This window comes from Harpegnathos saltator, unplaced genomic scaffold (assembly GCF_003227715.2).
Source record: "Harpegnathos saltator strain DR-91 unplaced genomic scaffold, Hsal_v8.6 scaffold202, whole genome shotgun sequence".
In the NCBI taxonomy this organism is placed as follows: Eukaryota; Metazoa; Arthropoda; class Insecta; order Hymenoptera; family Formicidae; genus Harpegnathos; species Harpegnathos saltator.
In genome coordinates, this window is record NW_020229987.1 from 1,760,394 (window position 1) to 1,780,537 (window position 20,144).

Consider the following 20,144-nt stretch of genomic DNA (forward strand, 5'->3'; position numbering starts at 1 on the left):
AGCGAGCTCGAACCTTGAAGCTGTCACCCTCCCAGCTGTGACTGCTGCTCCTTTTGATGCCGTGACCCTGACTGACGTAATGGGCGCTTTGGTCGGCCCCATTGACTTTCTCCGTCTTGATGCGCGAGTCCTTGAGCTTGTCGCTGTTCTTGATGCTGGAGCGCAGCTCACGGTGCTTCTGCATCATCAGTTTCTCCATGTCCTCGTTGTGCCGGTTCAGCAACGACTCCGTCAGCGTGGGCGGTTTGAAACTCTCCGTCGCAGTGGTGTTGCTGTTGCTGGCGGTGTTGGAGGCGTCGCCGCGGCTCGCCGAGCTCGTCTGGTTGTTGGAACCGCTGCTGAGATTCTCCGCGCTGCCGCTGCCGCTCGCGCCGCTGCCGTTTATCGGCGACATGCATTTTCGAGCTGAAAGCATCATGAGTTCGGGTCATATAACCTCCGTGCGAACGAACCTGAAGAAATGTCCACCTGGGCTGAGCGCTTCGACGAAGTCTCGCCAACTCCAGACTCCGAGTAGAACAATTAATAGAGCTCCGGCAAGGGCCTGATTATTTTCCCCTATTAATTCCCCTATTACTCGGGCCCTACAAGATGTATAACATTGTTTAACAGGTCCTTATAAAGCATTATTATGAGGGCTTTATGAGGCAATATTAATAAGACCACCATATAAGGATATTTTTATTATTGCTTGAGTAAAAATATTCGTTCTTTTCATTCCAAGAAATGTAGACTGTAATTTCTTTATTTCTGTACAACCTTGTTAGTGTACAAGAATTTTTTATTTCAAAAATATAGCATACTTTACAATAGAATACAGCATTCTTTACACATAAAAATCCTGCTACTGTTTTTATTAAAGTCTGCTGCATTTTTAAATGGAAAGCAATACTAGAAAAATCCTTGGAAGAGACTAATCAATATGGCAATTAATAAAACTAATAAAATTTGTTTTTAATGGCGATATGATTAAAAAATCTTTAAAAGAACCAGATAGAGCGTACTTACTAAAACAACACTAAACTATGACAATTTTATCACACGCTTCAGATCTTATTAATTTTTTATAATAAAATTTGATTTTGTATATCTAAAGCATCCTCTTAAAAGATCCCTCTAAGGTCCACATCAGTTTTCCATGTTAAAGCATTATTTCGTAAAATCTAAGGCATCTCTAAAAGATCTCATCTCGGAGCCTGATGTGGTAATAATGAGGCATCCCTTTTTAGGGTATCCTACTCTCAGCCTTATCGGGGCCTTATGCTTCATGAGGATGGCCCTAAAAATTTTTTGCTCAGGACTCGCGAGACTTCGTGGAACCGGGTCGTGCTCGATGAGGAGGACCACAGGGCGAAAAGGATCTCGCGACTCACCGCCCTCGTCGTTGCTGGAATTGACGTTCTCCTCGTCGCTACCGTACATAGTGGCGACCGGCGGTTTGCTCTTGAAGAACCGCTCAATGTTCTCGTTGTAGTTGAGCTGGTTGTAGCTCGGCGGCGTCTCCGTGGAGGACTTGCTGTCGTAGTACTCGTGATGGGGCGAGATCTCACCAAGCATCACGCTGTCGTGCTCCTGCAACAAGGGATTGCGTGATCCCTTCACAAGTATATTGTAGCGACTTAGAATGAGTTGTCACTGACGTTTCGCAATTCATATTACGCCGGTAATCAGTGGTCAGTAGTGTGTTTTTAGCGTGGTCAGCGCTTGTTCTGCGTAAGCGGCAGGTGAGTGCGTCCGGCGGCTGCCCCGGCTGCCAGGAATCTCGGTCTCGGTTATAAGGGCTCGTTAATTCACCCGAGTTTGAGAAAAGCGAGAAGAAGAAGAAGAAGAAGAAGAAGAGGAGCTCTCCCCCTCCCCGAGGAAGGCTTTTCCCTTCGCCACCTACCTCGCACACCAGTGTGCGTTGCACGAGCACACGATCGCGGTGCAAGCTTCAGCGGCAAAGCGCGCTCCGCCGTGTTTGTGAGGCGTGTAGTTTAGCGTTTATTTACAGCGAGCAGTTCAGCAAGGTCCCGATCACAGGTGCGAGTACAGCGCGTCTTCGCCGTGTCGCGCCCTTTGCTGCTTTCTTTTCTAATGTCGGACACGGCTGACGGATTCGAAGCGCGGTGAGAACTTGTGTGCCGTATAGATACGGCGGGGTTTTACACGTCAATCAGTCGTTTCTTTCTCTCTTCGTGCAACATCGAACTTTCAACTATGATCGAAGTTGCCAATAACCGTCGCTCGAAGACTAGCTAGACTTGAAAATTGAGTCTTCTGCTTCGTTAGCGCCAAGCTGCCATTACAAAGCGTCATCGATCATCAACGATGTTATTCGTACAAGTCTTTGGGAATATCGCACCGATTGTCGTCTCGATGTGTGATACTATTAGGAGTGTGATTTAGTTTTGTGATTTAATGATTTAGTGCGATTTACTTAAACAAGATAATGAACGAATACCTTAATCAAAATATCTTCCTTCGTTTTCTACAACTTTTTCACATATTCCTGGCAAGAGATGGATTCCGCGGCGATGGAAAGATTCTTCTTTGGAGTTGATTCAGTTTTCAACAAATTTTCACACTTGTTCAAAATTAAGGAAATATGTATCCTCTAGAGCAGGGGTTCCCAACCGAGGGTGCGAGAAAATATTCTTGGGGGTGCGAGGAAAAGTAATTGTAATTAATAATTATTAAGATGAATTCTGAAATAATCCGGCATTTTTATCATCAAATTAAAAAAAATGTTATTAAAATTATATATTTTTTACGTATCTGTACGTATATATTCATTACGTATCACTATGCGAAGCTTACTACCATGGATAATAATTTTATAATATTAAAATGATAGTTAATTTTTATAAAACAATGTTATATAATAATAAATTATTGTAAATTAATTTCTTACCTTAAAACCCTAACAATTAATTTTTATCATAAAACATATGAATAACTTTTTTTTGTAGAGAGTACGAAGGTTTATTAATAAATTTTTAGGGGTGCGAAATACAAAAAAAGTTGGGAAACCCTGCTCTAAAGCATGTTACATCAACCTCGGAATAAGTGATTAATAATTAGAGCATTAAGAAATAATAACTGTGATTGGAATATCTTCGATAAAATTGACATTATTGCCATCTCTTGCAAAACTTTCAAAACTAAATTACACTCTTGGTAACAAAAAGATATGAAGAAATCGAGCGAAATTGACAAGAGAAGAAATAAACCGGACGTTCAAATTAAAATCTGCGAGTGCAATCTTGAATCAGAGAGGAGCGATTAAATCCCATAAACAATGGAGTATACTCGAGTTTGTCGAACGACAATTGTCGTGGGACAGCAAGAAACGATTTTGCTCATCGCGAATCGTCCGCGCATTCAATCCCTCTCGTGCATGCACTTTCATTAGCTTGGAAACTTTATAAATAAAAGAACTCACGAGCGTAATCTCGTAATAGCCTGTCGAGATGAACGTTATAGTCGCACGAGGAAGAAATTATTGCATCACCGAGAAATTGAAGGGAGAGGAATAAAGACTTCGACGACGCTAAAGATCGCCTCATGGAAAATCCATTCCGCAAGCTACAGGCTGAAGCTAAGGATGAAGCTGAAGATCACATCAACAACGAGGAAGCTCCGTTATTCGCAAAAGACAACTTCGAAGACGAGCAGCGACACGCTGTGTGCACGAATTCCAGACTCGCTATGTTTTATCAAAATCGATCTGTCGACCTCGCTTCACCAAGCAGCGACATATTGAGTGAGACAAAGAAAGAAAAGAAAGGTAGGTGGACTTACCGGGTGACCAGTGCCTACAAGCTTTCGAAATTGACGCTATCCTTCACCGGCCCTACCCGACTTTCTCACCGTCCTCCGTCTGTGTCTACGTGCGAAAGAGCGTGGTAGAGGCTTAATTGATTAAAAAAATTTACGCTAACCGCTGCCCGCAGTTGCTACTCTAATCGTGTTCTTAATTAGTCAAGACTTAAAGAGTGCTACTCCCGAGATGGTTTCGCTCTCTCCGGTCGCTCCCCGTCGGCAAGCGTTTTCATCTACTCACCTTAACCGCCCTCTTGGCTCCACCAAACTTTTCTGAAAATTTTGCACCTGCACTCTTGTTCGGAAGCAGCGAGAGATTGGTAGAGCCTCGTTGGTTGGTTAAACCTACCAGCTTGCGTTAATTCTACTTACATCATGCGTTCGCGTCGTACACAAGTCGACAAAGAAAAAAAACTTTCCTTTTTCTTACAAAGAAACATAGGGAACTTGGAAATTCAAAAAATTATGAAATTTTTTGTAGAAGCAAAGTAGTTCATCCGCAATGCAAAACTATTTTTTGCGGAATTCCAGTCTGAGGGGATGAAACCACTTTCTGAAAAAAAAAATTTTTTCGGACAAATTTTTTCGTTTTCATTTTTAGCGTATATCTTTTAAAATAGCAGAGGCAAAAATGGTTTATATGAAAGTTGTAGTGTATTTCATACTCATTGCAACTGTGTATTCAGATTTTGCGAAATTGAAAAATTTTTGGAACCCTCCTCCGCCCTCCTCCAATTTTGCAAAATTTGAATATACAGTTGTAAAGAGTATGAAATACACTACAACTTTCATATAAACCATTTCTGCATATGCCTCGTATTTTAAAATATATAGTCTAAGAATGAAAATGGTTTTTTTTTCGAAGGGTGTTTTCACCCCTCAGCCTGGAATTCCGTACGAAAACAAAAAATAGTTTTGCGTTACTGATGAACTACTTTACTTCCACACAAAGTTTCATAATTTTTTGAATTTCCGAGTTCCCTATGTGATTCTTGTCAGTCGTTCGTATTGCCATGACATATTTCCAGCATGTCGTTTTTGCTGTCGAGTGCGAACTCGAGTGGGAAAAAAACACATGTGAAAATCTCCTGAAGACGTCCAGGGTTCCTCCGATGACGCGGGATCATTGACAGATCATCGTAGGAAGAATATAAGTGACGTGAGGAATTTGAGAAAGAATGTGAAGGTGCGCACTCGGAAGTTTGTCCTCGACGAGGGCTCAAAAACGAATTACCGGAAAAGTATGTCGTGCATCGACGGCGAGGGATTAAATGGTAAAGTTACATATGTACATATATGAGTGTATATATATATATATATATATAATTTCCACGACGCACCGTGTGCGAAGTGAAACATGGGCGGGCCTGGCTTATTGTTACAACGACTAACTAGTACATCAAGTACTGGATTGAAATCATATGTTTCCCCTTTGTAGCGTACCAGAGAGCGGAGCGTATCTCATAGCGTAAGTAATTTAGCGAAACAGTGTCGGTGATACTAAAACGTAGCTAATAGTCACCGAAAAGCTCTTGTCGTCCGCTGCGAGTCCGTCTTTGCCGACACCAGGCGCCTTTGTCTCCTGCAGCAGACTTTCCATGAAGGACGCTAGGTCCTTACATCGCTTTGACACGTCGAGCTCGGTTATATCTGACGTTCTTTGGATGCTCTGCGCACACGTACGATAGAAAAAACAGAGAACAAATTGGGGGATGAGCTGGCTTACTCGACTTGCGCTAAGAGAGAGAGAGAGAGAGAGAGAGAGGGGGGATGGGGAGGGAGGGAGGGAGAGAGGGGGAGAGAGAGAGAGAGTTGGAAAAGTTTCCCTCTCTGAATTTTTTGTTTTATTTTTTCAAAAGCACAATCCCTTTTTCACTCATATCGAGTCTCCACGCCAGCAAAGAACTGTGGTACGTATTTGAATACACAGTTGTAAAGAGTATGAAATACACTACAACTTTCATATAAACCATTTCTGCATATGCCTCGTATTTTAAAATATATAGTCTAGGTACGTTGTTAAAGAACCGCGATAGCACGAGAACCAGCTGGTTTTCTAATTTTATATGCAATTATATTGGGTTGTTCGGAAAGTAATTTCGGTTTTTTTGCATGAAAATGAAAGACGATATTTTTAATAGAAAGAAAAGTTTTATTTTGTTAAGTATTGACCATTTTCTAATACCTTTTGCCATCTTTGAGGAAATAACATAATTCCACGCTCGTAGAACTTCCGGTCCTTATTGGCAAAAAACTAAATTAAGTGGTTTTTGACACCTTGATTTGAATCGAAATTTTTACCATCCAAGGAATTTTGCAGTGACCAAAACAAGTGATAATCGGATGGTGCCAGATCAGGTGAATATAATGGATGCGGTGGCAAATCCCATCCAAGCGCTAACAGCTTCTGGCGAGTCATTAAACTTGTGTGAAGTCTGGCGTTGTCATGATGAAACACAACACCTTTTCTGTTCGCCAATTCTGGTCTCTTCTGCTTGACGGAATCATTCAATTTGTCCGATTCATGACAATACACATTCGAGTCAATCGTTTAGTTGTTTTAATAGCAGCTCAAAAGAAACTTCCTTTCCAATCCCACCAAACAGAGAGCATCAATTTCTTTTGATGGATATCAGCTTTCGATGTGCTTTGAGTTGGTTCATCACCATGTCTGCACCATGATCTTTTGCGTTTAATATTGTTGTACACGATCCATTTTCATCTCCAGTTATGAGCCGCTTCAGAAATGGATCGTTTTCCTCACGTTTTAACAGCAAATCGTAGATGGTAATGCGACGAATCAAATCTCTTTCTTTGAGAACGTGTGGAACCAAAAAATATCGAGCTTTGAAACGAAATCAAGTTGTTTTAAATGCTCATGCAGCGGTCGAATTCGATAAACTCAATCTCTCAGCAATTTCTCGTGTTGTTAAATGACGATTTGCGTCCATCAATGCCTTTATTTGGTCTTCATCAGCCTCAACTGGCCTTTCAGGACATGGTGCATTTTTGAGGTCGAAATTCCCAGAACGAAATTTCGAAAACCAATTCTGACACTGGCGTTTGCCTTTACATAATAAATAGGTAATAAAAAAGCAAAATGTGACGAAAATGCTCACATTGGTTTTCCATTTTTGATGCGACGCCAAATAAGAACAACCTGACAGATTCCAAAACAACTTTCTTTCAAATGAAGCTTGAAAAAGTGCGTTGTAAAAATGTAAAATGATCTTCTGGTTTAGAATGAGATTAACTACTTAAAAAGGCAACTAACACCATCTATTAGGTGTACAGATGAATAATCCAAAATATTTTAAGCAGTTATGAAATCAATTTTAAATTGAATAGATTTTCCCGCTCTTTTGTGATTATGCAATGTTGACATATAGCTATTAAAAAGAAGCTATTAAAAAGAATATAGTTTGGCGAAAGGCCCAACATAACCTTCAAAAGTATTCAGTTCAGTACAGTCGAAAATGGCAACAGATAAGGTGCATATCCGACACTGCATTCTTTACGAATTCCAACAAGGAAAAAATGCTGCAAGAGCGTGCGAATCGATTTGTTCCTTTCTCGGCGAAGGTGTTGTATCGTACGATGTGTACGCATTTTGGTTTAAGCGGTTTAAAAGCGGTAATTTCAGTCTAATCGACAAACAACGCCCTGGAGGCCCTCCGAAGTGCGATAATGATGATTTGGAACAACTGCTCGCTGAGAATTCGGCACAAACACAAAAAGAGCTTGCAGAACAGTTGGGAGTAACACAGCAAATGATTTCCAAACGCCTACATGAGATGGGAAAGATCCAGAAAGAAGGAAAATGGGTGCCTAACCGCATGAACTCACTGAAAGCAACAAAAATCAACGAGTGGCAGCGTGTCTTTCTCTTCTCAATAAGCAGCGTTGAAAGCAGCTTTCTTGTGGAAAATCGTTACGGGCGATGAGAAATGGATACTCTATGACAATCCGAAACGCAGAAAGCATGGGTAAATCCCGGCGAATCATCAAAATTGCTTCGGAAAGAAGGTTCTTCTCTGCATTTGGTGGGATACCAAGGGCGTGCTTTATTATGAGTTGTTGGAACCGGGTGAAACAGTTACTGCGGACTGCTACCAACGTCAATTAATCTGCTTGAGTCAAGAATTGGAACGAAAACGCCCGTATACTGGCAAACTGGAAGAACGTCCAGTGAAATTGTTGCATGACAACGCCAGGCCACACATTGCTTCCAATACAAAAGACACCATAATGAGTCTTGGCTGGGACGTCTTGCAGCACGGCCGGCGTATTCACCAGACATTGCTCCATCCGATTATCACTTGTTCCGGTCGATGCAACACGCCTTGTTCGATATGCACTTCCAATCAGTGGATGAGATCCGAAAATGGCTTGATGACTTTATCGTGTCCAAAGACGTAATATTTTTCCGAGATGGAATTCATCAGCTGCCTGAAAGATGGCTTAAAGTTATAGAAAGCAACGGCGAATACTTTGATTGAACAATTTAATTTACTTCCTTTTAAAATGAACCTTGAATGTAGCTGAAAAAGTTGGATTATTCATTTGTACACCTAATATTTGAAAATACCGAAATTACTTTCCGAACGATCCAATAGATGGTTCTTTTTTTCATTGGAGCGTAAGGATCATTGAGTTGAGCACGAGGATCGCGAGGACCGCAATTATTGTGCAAAGTATCACGGCCACTGTAGCTTTCGTCGTACCTCGTCAAGCAGCGCCCGTATCTCGCCCTGAATGATCTTCGCCTCCTTCAGCACCTCCTCGCTGATGCTGGCCAAATAGCCGCATTCGGTCTCGCGCGGCACGCGGAAGATGTCCGGGTCCAGCGGTCCCTTGAGCACACGGTGCTGACCTACGACAAACTGTAGTTTTTTCGTCCAGGGATTGATAAAGGACGACCACTCGGTATCGAGGACGACACAGCCTCCGTTCTGCACGGCGAACCTGTATGGCTTCGACCTGAAGGAGCAGCCTTCGAGTCTGATCACCTGTTCAACGACATTTCGTAAGGAACGCGTGAGTAAATCGTCCTACTCAGCTTTTCTCGCGATACAAAAGAGAAGACGAGTGTAATAAATTCATTCGCTCATATTCGCTCTCTATCAACATTTATCATCACCGTATCGCGTATCTTTTCGGGCGTGCATGCGCAACCGGAACCTAAATCATTTTTATCTCCCTCTTTTTGCTTTTTTTTTTCATTTGATTTGTTGTTGGGCTCATGCTCACAGTCTCATAGATGTCTTTGATGAATGGCAGATCCTCGGGATGGTAGAAGTCAAACAGCGAACGGCCAACCATATCCTGTGGTGGATAGCCGAAGTATTGGACTACGTCGGGATCGACATGGGATAGGTGGCACGTCGCGGTGTGGCGGGTCGTGAATACCGAAGATATTATTGTTTCTTCTGGCGCTGCGGATAACGACAAGGTCGGGGTCATTCTCTCTCTTCGCAGGCCACTACCACGGTCGTAAGATTTTGTTATATTAGGTCAGGTCATTAAATATGAAATGTCCGATTTCCTTAAGTATAGACTTCTTAAGTTCGCCAATCGATATCTCTGATACTTCACCTTTATAGTTTTTGGTCTTTTTTTGTTGCGAAGGTACATCATCACTCTTTCAAATGCATGTTTTGGTTTGTGATTATCTTTCGAATTGTCTTTGTTACAGCAATTTTTGTGCAACCATGGATAAGTTAAAAATTCACGTTATTTTCGAATATGAGTTCCGTCGTGAAACTAATGCAGCACAAACAACTCGAAATATTAACGAAGTGTTTGGTGAAGATGTGGCTAATGAACGTACAATACGTCGATGGTTTGAAAAGTTTCGTTCTGGTGATTTTAACCTTGAAAATGAGCCACGTTGGTGACCCGAGACCAAGGTGGATAATGCTGAAAGCTGTAGTGGAAGCGGATACATTTCAAAGTACGCGTGAATTAGCAGCAAGGTTTAAGGTTACTATTCCATATTGGATCGCTTGAAACAAATCGGCAAGATAAAAAAGCTGGATAAATGGGTTTCGCATGAATTAAACGAGCCTCAGAAGAGAAGTCGTCTCGAAGCTTGCCTCTCTTCACTATCACGACGTAAAAGCGAAGCATTTTTACATCGTATTGTTACATCGTGTTGTTGTGATAAACAGCGGATTCTTTTCTCGACAATTGTTCGGCACAATGATTGGATATGGATGAAGTGCCGAAACATAGTCCGAAAGCGAATATTCACAGAAGAAAGCTAATAGTGTTTGTTTGGTGGTTCAGCGCTGATATTATCCACTACAGCTTCATGAAACCTGGTCAATCGATTACAGCGGATGTCTACTGTAACCAACTAGGCGAAATAATGAAAATGCTTGCGATCAAGCAGCCGAGATTGATCAATAGACACCAGGTAATCCTCTTGCAAGACAACGCTCGACCACATGTCACGCAAACAACGTTGCTCAAACTACAAGAGCTGAACTTGGAAACTCTCTGTCACCCACCAGACCTTGTACCAACTGACTATCACTTCTTCCAGGCACTGGACCATTTCTTGCAAGGAAAAATATTCAATTCTCAACAAGCTCTGAAAAACGTCTTCCGCAATTTCATGGTCACCTGCTCTTCAGGCTTCTTCGCTGCTGGCATAATTAAGCTATCGTTAAGATGGCAGAATCCATCCATGGCTGTGCCGATAGTTTAGGCGCATACTTGGATTAATTGTACTATTTCTAGTTTGAGATATAATAAACTAAACTTTTGATTAAAAATCGGACATTTCATCATACTTAACGACCTAATATTTGCGATCGGGTTTAGGCGTGGTCAAGCACCGACGAACCGAGGCTGAGATGAGACGCGGGGAAATTCGCGCGGAGAGAAGCTAACTCCCATGTCGTTTAATCGAGGCGATTATTCGACTTGATTTGAATTTCAATCGTCAAATTCGGTCGGTGTTGGCTCTAATATAGCAGCGCGTTCACTCCATTATACAGCTCCGCGCGAATCTTACCGCAAGTTGCGAGCGTACTCCGGAATTTCGTCCTCCTGGACGGTATTCCGGACGGAGAGATCGAAATTCCGAGGACCACCGACAAGAGTAAGAAGCTATCAAGCCCTTTTGACGACACAAAGCCCATCGATGCGAATTCGCAGAACCGAGCGATTCAAGTGAGACACGCGGATATAACGGATATAGCGAAGCTCCCGCAGCAGGAAATTCATGATTTCCATGCAACCGACAACAGCCCAAAGCGAACAGCTTGCCGTGGACATGGAGGATGACGAGTTGCGGTTTGTGACGTCACACGTTGCTTGTGAATACAGCGAGCGATCGTAACAGTGGTCTCCAAACTGAACGAAAAACGGGGAAACCGGTCGAACGACAAGGAAACGGCACAGTGACAATACGGCAAAAATAATACGGCATACCATATCAACATATCATTATACGAGTCGCCGAGTGAGAACTTTGAAAATTGGAAGTGAGTTACCTTCGCTTTAGACGTTTCCATGGAAACCACCGACTCACTGAGTATCGTCGACGAGGTCGGACTAACGACAAGGCTCGATCCTTATGCGTGACAGACAGAGAGGTAATATTCGAGAACGTGTCGGATTATACGGGATGTATGTGAAAGACACGCGGCTCAGTCATAGAGAAGAACATATTGCAAAAATTATAGAGATGTCCTGATGTAAAATTACAGGTCAAAATGATGATCTGTCCTTTCCCCTCTCTCTCTCTCTCTCTCTCTTTTTCTCTCTTCTCTTGCAGTTTTCGTCGTTAGTTCACATACATCCGGTGTACGCCGTTTAAGTACCAAGGTACAAATATCGTGAACTCGAGTTACTTCGATGTTTCGTCTTACTGTCATACGCTATTTCTCGTAAATTAAGCGAATACTTAAATTGAATCCCAAACGAGTGTTATTATATTATATTTACAACTCAGCGCAAGAAGGATATTAGATGAGCCCGGTGGAGAAAGCTGGAGGAGTTAGAAGTTAGAAGTAATTCGCGTTGAAAGTAACTCGACTGTGACTGTGACTGTAAATTATCCATTTCGTTCAAGTCGGCGGCGAGTCTTGCGATAATCATCAGCCGACCGTTCGTACGTGACCACCATCGAGTCCTCTCGCCGGTCGGACCTCGTCGAAGGTCTTGGACCATGCTACCTTTGTATGCGGAATGGACGGGTTGAGCGGTAACCACGAGGAACATAGCCTTGTTGCTAGGCTGTTGATCGGCCGTCCGGTCCCGAAAGTCCCGGAAGGACAGGGTCAGGTGGAACGGCAGGTACAGGTTCGACCTGGCATTGACGCGGTGTCCGTTCGGCATGTTGCACCTGGTGAACCTCCGCAGGCCGCAAAATAGGCTCGCCCGTCTGCCGTTGATGCCTGGAAAGGAAGGGCGAGAAAGACAAGACCGATCAGGAATGAAGGAACGATGCTATTTTGAAAAATTAATTTCGAAAGCTGCCAGTTAAACGAGGCGAGATTATTGTTCGCCAAAAACTTTGTGTAATTGCACACAAATGTGCAAAGTGCCACAAAGACCCCCCTAGGCATTATCCCGAGTATACTCGTCCAAACGGAGTTGTTCCCGTGTGCGCGATGACGGGTATACTCATCGTCCAAACATTTTCTTTTGAAACTCCTGAACGAAATCACTTAGAGAGGCCTGTGACCTCGCAAATTAAAGTTTGAGACTAGTATTTTAAGATATATCGAGTTGCGGTATCGAATTTTGCACATATTATTATAAAAAATTGGATTGAAAGTTGAAAAAAAGAGAAAATCCATGTAATAATTTTCCAATTTTTCGTCCTTACAAAAGTGCCCTAAAAGTGCTCAAATCGGTCTGGAAACTCTTACTTGGGGGTTTTTGGGGTCGCTGATTACAAATCTGAAGTTAGAATCCCAAAATTCAAAATAGCAGTCAAGTATACGATTTCCCAGTCAGATTTCGACTATTTCATTTTGATTTGCCTGGAAACTGTTACTGTAGGGAAGTTTCAGAGGTTACTGATTACAAATTTGAGGTCAGTATTCCGAAATTCAAAATGGCAGATTCAATTGCGTTCGACACTCATACTAGAACTAGGCTTTGCTATACTTTTCGTTTAATGAAATATACCCAGGATGCGCCACGTGGAGGCTACAAGTCCGATTTTATATTCCTTTTGTTTTTTGTTTTTTTGTTCTTTTTTATTTTCAATCGCTGAGTTCAGAGTTGTAATCAAATTCGTAGTAATTCCTCAAACTCTCGAGTAATAGTTCTCAAGTTTACCAGACGAGAATCTCCGAATTTTCACGGGGAAACGTATATATGGCCGCCATATTGGATCCGTTGTCTTAAAATATGACTTTAGATCCGTTTTCAATAATCTCAAAAACCGCCGAGTAATAGCTTTCAGGTCAATCGTAACAAGAAAATTCAAAATTCATTGAATTTTGAGTACGTGACCGCCATATTGGATTCGCCATTTTGAATTTTGAAACATCTGACTTTAAATTCGTAATCTACGACCCCAAAAGCCTTAGAAATAACAGCGTTTACTTTGCAACCCTTTCTAAAAGAATTCGTGCATTTTGGTAACGTTCGAGTCAGGGAAAACTCTAGCGCAGGGGGGTTAATCAAATAAACAAAAAACTCCTTCGCAAATCTTCTTGTTATTCGCCGGACATGAGCATCATGGTATACCTTTAGACCGTTCCTCCTGCGGCGACGCGATGCCACTGGTGATCTGATCGGCCAAGGTGGTTTTGTCCTTCGGATGCACATAATCGATGAAGGATCGACCGATCCAGGCGTCCTTAGGGTAGCCAAGAGCGGTGCATATCGACGGGGTTGTGTACAGCACGAGACCGTCGTGCATAGAAATCACCGCGCAAAATCCCTCCTACGAAAACATACCGTGGATTAGAAACGGGAAGAGTCGACGCAACACGTTAATGTTAACGTTTTTAACATTAGTGATAACGTAACGAATAGTACCTTGACTCTTGTTTTAAATAAAAATCCTCCGTCTTTCCAGCTGGTTTTCCAGGTAAAAAACAAGGACGATGGAAATGTTTCAATAAAGTAACCGCACCGCTAATAAAATCAAGGAAAGATATAAATTTCAAGGGGATTTTCAACATAAATATAAATGGAGTATAAGAGAATAAAGATTTCGACGTAAGATGTTTATCTCGAGATTCGGACATATATCGCTAATAAAATCCAAGACAAAGATATCGGTAATAAAATATCAATTAGCAGAAAGAATCTGATCAATAGACTATTTAAGCTTGTGTAGCTTAAATAAAATAAAGGAAAGATGTGAATTTCGAGGAGATTTTCAACGTAAATATAAATGGAGTATAAGAGAATAAAGATTTCGACGTAAGACGTTTATCATGAGATGAGACATGTCGTTAATAAAATCCAAGAGAGAGATATCGGCAATAAAATATCAATTAGCAGAAATAATCTAATTAATAGACTTATTTAAGCTTGTGCAGCTTAATGGATTATCGGCTGTCTCGGAACCGTTACGGAAGAGATTTATCTCGTTACGTTATCACCGAGTCGAGCATTACTGCCAGCACTTTCACCATGCGAAGATCGTATTAATAGATTAATAATAGTAAGAGAGAAACATCATCGAGGAGAGATATACCAATACCGTGTCTCAGTGTGCGTGTATGTGATTGTGTTAATTTACACGTTACTTCCATTCTCCTCTCGAGTCTACACCGGCGACATGCAAATTTTGCGATCTTTCATTTCGTTCCGTTTCGCTTTCGCTTTCGAAGTCTCTTCGAGGACACCAGTACTTAATGAGTACTTTGTGACAATACTGTGCACGTAACTATACAGGCAAGCTGTGAGAACTGCGTCGTCGACAGACACATGTTTAACCCATTAATGCCGGCTGGGACAGAAATTTCGCGTTGATTTCAATGTTATGAATTTTTATGATAATGCTCGAAAATTTTAATCCACAGTACATTACTAGGGGTTCTCGAGGTCGCTCTCTCCGAATCTGCTGCGAGAATAAAAAAAAATGAGTGTTTGTATTGATTTGTAACGGTTTTCTTTTCAAAAAATGCGATTTTTTCTCGTCAATTTTTTTTAAATCTTGGATTTCACCTTGATAAAAATATTGAATATTACTGAATATTACTCCAATTGTGTCCTCGAGACTTGTACTTAAAATATTGTGGTTTTGCAATTTTTTGCAATTTAGTAATTTCAATATGGCGACCATATGCATGTATCACCATAGATGTCGCCGGATCCTTGGGAACTCGGTCGAATAACTCGTTATGAGTACATTTTTATGAAAAAATATCCAAAATAAAAATTGCTCTATGGATCGAGTTCTTTCACGTGGTAGGCCCCAAATTTGGGTCCGATGCACTTTTTGGGCCTAACGGAGCTCAACGTTGATCTTTTGGTGCAAAACTTATATTTTTTATTACAGATTTGGAAAGTACGGAAAATTTTACGTCCAGATATGTATTTTTGAAATTGCAAGTCTCGAGGATTGGAGTACTTTTCAGTAATATTCAACATTTTTATCAAGATGAAATCTATGATTTAAAAAAAAATTGACGGGAAAAAATCGCATTTTTTGGAAAAGAACCGTTACAAATCAATACAAACACTAATTATTTACGATTCTCGCAGCGGATTCGGAAAGAGCGACCTCGAAAATCCCTAGTAATGTACTTTGGATTAAAATTTTCGAGCATTTTCATAAAAATTCGTAACATTGAAATCAACGCGAAATTTCTGGCCCAGCATTAATGGGTTAACGAGTTACGTCGCGACGTGAAACACATCCGAAAGACGTTAGAGAAGCTAGATTCACCTCGGTGTAACTTGATCGCTACGCTCTTACACGCTCTCAGGTCGCATACCTTATGCGGGCAAAGCCATGATGTTAGGCGAGTTACAGGAAGCGACGGGGTTATCAGGACCCGGCTCGGGTCCGTCTTTTGCGGGGAAACTCGTTTTCTACGGTTCGCGTGAGTTTCTCGCGCGAATCTGTTCCCGTTTATACTTTTCCCTCCCGTGGTTTTGCTTTTTTCTTGTTTTTTATTTGCATCTCGCTCTACTCTCTCGACATGTCTCCCTCCACTACGCTTACTGACGTATACTAACATTGGCCTGAGACGTGGAATCGTCCAGAGGGATCGTTCGTGAAGCAAGTCCTACTTCCGGATCTGCGACGGTGTCGCCGTTGTGCTCGCCGGGATCCGTTGCGTCCACCAATTCTACGGTGGCTACCTCTTCTTGCATTATGCCAAAAGAAATTCTCGGTTGTTATGCATGTCAATCCGAGTCATCTGCCCGAGTTGGTGACGGCTAGTGACGGGAGTGACGGGAGGACAACGGAGTGAAGAGGAATCGAGCCCGAATGGCGCGGTGATGTGTGCATTTCAGGACTGCGCTCGAAGGATCATGAATTGAACCCGAGCGAGCTTCACCCACGCGAACTCCGCCGTTCATTCGCGATTTTTTCGCGTGCAAGTAGCACGACAAAACATGGCGATAGTTCGACAAGGAAAGAATGTCGCTCCGAGAAGGATTCTATCCTTTCGTCGTATGCCAATTTACCGTTCGCAGACAAAATATTGAAGCGATTCTCGATGGATAGATACAATTCGAAATTAATTAATTTTTATTTATTTTATTTATTAAATTACGTGACGAAGCAATAGATTTGTAAGGATCGTCTAACATCGTGCGCAAGATCAATTTCATCTGCGCCACAGGGGGGTGGGAGCGAAAATTCGGGAAGGTAAGGGAGCGGGGAAGGGCGCTCCCTTAGTCCAAAGTGACGCGGAAACAAGCGTGTCTCATAAAATCCTTGTCGTGCTTACGTGAGTTCACGGCGCGGAGTAACGACGTGCCGAAAGTTCAATGCCATTACGGGACTTAACGACCTCCAAGTGTAGCGTTGCTTCCCGGTGAAAGGCATTCGCTGTGGTTTCTTCGCGAACACATGGAACGAGCAGGCGTGCATGTGCGTGTATGCGATATTTCAGTGAAAGTGATGATGGCGGTATAGTGAGTATATCGTGCCTGACGTGCCACACGTGATACCGCGGCTATCAACCCTCTCGTCCTTCCCTTTGCGCACACGTGTTCTACCCCGTGGTGCTCGGATGGAGAGATTTTCCTATATTTCCTTTTTCAATGCGTAACAACGTACAAAGGATTCTTCGCGCAAAAATAAAGTAATAAAGCAGTGAAGAATAATAGAATAATAGAATGAAAATAATATAAAATAATAGAATTAAAAAATAAAGTAAAGTAAGATTGAAATAAAAATCAAATTCACAAATAAAGTGATGAAACTACAAAGTACAAATCAAGAAAGAAAATTAAAATAATGAAGTTGATATAAAAATCAAATTCACAAGAGTAAAATGGTAAATTGGTATTGGTAATTAATGGTAAAATGGTAATGCAAATAATACATTCTACATAACTCCGATTGAACAAGCAAAAAAAACGAAACTGCAAGATTGAAATAAAAATCAAATTCAAAAATAAAATGACTGAAGGAAACTACAAAATACAAAACTACAAGATACAAATGAAAAAAGAAAATTGAAATAACATTAATTTGGAAATCAAATTCACAAGAGTAAAATGGTAAAACCAGAATGCAAATAATACACTCTACATAACTGCAATTGAAAAACCAAACGAAAAGGAAACTGCAAGGTGACGTTAACGGCGCGTCCATGTGAGAGAGAGTACCGATCTTTTCTCCATATTTATATGCATCGGTAAAGGGATTAAATAAACGACGACGTAAACGCTTACGCAAACATAGGGAGTAACACACCACGACAGACGCAGAACGAGAGGGTGATTTCATAACGCACTCGCCGCGGGCTCCAATTAACACCACCGTGGGCTGGCATTAACCTGCTAAAAATACTCCGACGCGGCAATTACTCCAATTATACGGGCCTTGCCGCTGAGAGGTTAACGATGACGCGTTTACGTGGAAGAAAAGAAAGAACGGTGAGAGGGAGGAGGGAGCGCGTGCTTCCGAATCAAATGAAACCAGGTCTCCTCGCGACAAGATCTAAGCGTATCCTAGCGAGCGAATCTAGTAAGAATCTAGTAAGAATTCTGCATAATGAATTTGTAGCGCGTGAAAACTGACTAAAACGCGTATTTATCGATCCGTTTTTCTCTCTCGCGAAAATATTTTCGTATCGCCTCTTCCTTCCGTCTGGATCGCAAGGACCTGTACGAAAACGAACGGAGGCGGCAGGTACGAAGACGAGCATGAAGAGGCGATCGGTAAAGTTAAAAGGGAGCAACAGGTGTCGCATCGCTCTTAATACTCTGGATACCGACGAAGAAATCGATAACCTCGCACTTCGTATCGGTGCATTCCGTATAGGTATGGGCGTCACGTTGAGCGGAAAATTTTGCGTCCCATTTACGAGGACGGATTCTATTTCCTCTCGCCCACGCGTGTCACGATTCTGCCCGAGCACGGCCTGAACAGATGTGACGATGAGAGAACAAGGTGACTATTTCTGAGGCGACGATGATGTGCCTGTGCAATCGCATGTGCTCGCAAATGAGTTCAACGTGCACTCGCCATGTATCGCACGTGTTTCCTCCAAATCGCCGGAGGAATCAGCCGTCGATGTGACGCGCGACTGAACGCACGCGCGTTTGCGTGATCGAGACAAATTACGAGAACGTTAGAGGACGACAATAAATTCGACGACTTCTCGACGACTTCTCGTCGTCTCTCGTCGGTGGGTCCTGTGAAAGTGGATCTCTAATGATTGCCTATCGCGTTTAGTTTTTCTTTTTGCTTAGACTTTGCCTTTTTGTTGTTTTTCGCGAAGTTCTTTTTTTCTATTATTCCAATAAAAAGAAATAAATCCCAATCCAAAAGAAAATCCAATTTAAAGGAAAACGTTAAAAGAGAATGATAATGAATTTTCCTCGTCGTTTCTCGTCGGTGGATCCTGAAAGCGGATCTCTAATGATTGCCTATTAGTCTTTTTTGCTTAGACTTTGCCTTTTTATTGTTTTTGGCGAAGTTCTTTTTTTTATTATTCCGATCCAAAAAAGAAATAAATTTAATTTAAAGGAAAACGTTAAAACATTAAAACAAAAGAGAATGATAATGGATTTTTCTCGCCGTCTCTCGTCGATGGATCCTGAAAGTGAATCTCTAATGATCGCATTTAGTCTTTTTTGCTCAGACTTTGCCTTTTTATTGTTTCCCGCGAAGTTCTTTTTTTCTATTATTCCAATCCAAAAAAAGAAATAAATTTAATTTGAAGGAAAACGTTAAAATAAAAAAGAATGATAATGGATTTTTCTCGTCGTCTCTCATCGATGATGAGTCCTGAAAGCGGATCATCTCTAGTGACTGCCCACCGCCCGCGTTTAGATTTTTGTTGAAATTTCCGCTTTCTCATCCTCCTTCCATTATTTTAATTTAAAGAAATGTTATTCGGTACACTTGCATCGGGCGTCCATAATCGATGCGCTAAACGCGCTTCGAAGCCTCGCATCTGGTTGGCTTCGCACTTGGTTGAGATTTTTCCTACGAGCGAAAGCTTTTCGTCGACATTAATCCTTCAGGCTAACGTCTCTGCCAAGACGTTAGCTTCGGGCGAATAGGGTAACTTCGTATCGAGATGCTTGCCGGACTAAGGGATAATCATGAGAGGAATTCTGTCGAAGCCTTAAGTAGGAGGATAAGCGAAACCTGAAGAGATCGGGAAGAGTGCACGAAACCAGCTTATCAGAAACGCGCAAAAAACAAATAGAAGAATAATAAGGTCCCGATGTACGGTAATCGGTTATTCTGCGACGATGATTCAACAGGTGGCGGTAAGTAACGATTCATTAAGTGAGAAAACGCACGAAACTCATGTTCGCTTCACTGAGCGAGTGAAAACGGCACACGTATGGTCAGACGAGAGTCGCACGCATCGATCCGCGGAGAGGAACCGTCGACGAACTCTGCTCAAAATGCTAACAAACTTAATCGATGATTAAAATCAACGATAATTATTACGGCGCGAGATTTCTGTTTCTTCCACGAGCCGATAACAACCGAAAGCACACACGAAGGCAAAAGAGAAAGATTGATTGAATTAAGGGGGGAAATTACATGCGGAGCAGGCCGTTTTCAAGGCTATTTTTACGAATTCTTTTAACAGAAACGGATTTGAAATTTTCGCAGTGTATTCATTAATGTAATCAAAGTATAAAACAGATTTGTTACTATCTATATGGAAAGTACACAAAAGACTTTAAACGCGTATCTGGAAACGCCA

General features: G+C 41.8%; 2 protein-coding genes across 7 annotated transcripts in view; one reads left to right on the forward strand and one right to left on the reverse strand.

The window, feature by feature from the left end:
* per (period circadian regulator) overlaps nt 1-20,144 on the reverse strand; it is a 38,619-nt gene that overhangs the window by 5,344 nt on the left and 13,131 nt on the right. For 3 of the 6 annotated variants that reach the window (XM_025297988.1, XM_011145760.3, XM_025297990.1), the window contains exons 4-12: nt 15,970-16,100; nt 13,813-13,911; nt 13,519-13,717; nt 11,991-12,212; nt 9,055-9,239; nt 8,529-8,813; nt 5,327-5,473; nt 1,374-1,596; nt 14-405 (exon numbers count right to left, since the gene is read on the reverse strand). In XM_025297988.1, coding sequence (XP_025153773.1) covers nt 14-405; nt 1,374-1,596; nt 5,327-5,473; nt 8,529-8,813; nt 9,055-9,239; nt 11,991-12,212; nt 13,519-13,717; nt 13,813-13,911; nt 15,970-16,100 — 1,883 coding nt within the window. The remainder of the gene's footprint in view (nt 1-13; nt 406-1,373; nt 1,597-5,326; nt 5,474-8,528; nt 8,814-9,054; nt 9,240-11,990; nt 12,213-13,518; nt 13,718-13,812; nt 13,912-15,969; nt 16,101-20,144) is intronic. The other 3 variants (XM_025297989.1, XM_025297992.1, XM_025297991.1) reach the window with 3 other exon arrangements.
* LOC112588362 (histone-lysine N-methyltransferase SETMAR-like) lies at nt 9,246-11,984 on the forward strand. Its single transcript, XM_025297993.1, has 2 exons — nt 9,246-10,222; nt 10,352-11,984. Exons 1-2 carry the CDS (start codon nt 10,016-10,018, stop codon nt 10,514-10,516), a joined length of 372 nt encoding a protein of 123 aa, XP_025153778.1. The 5' UTR covers nt 9,246-10,015; the 3' UTR covers nt 10,517-11,984.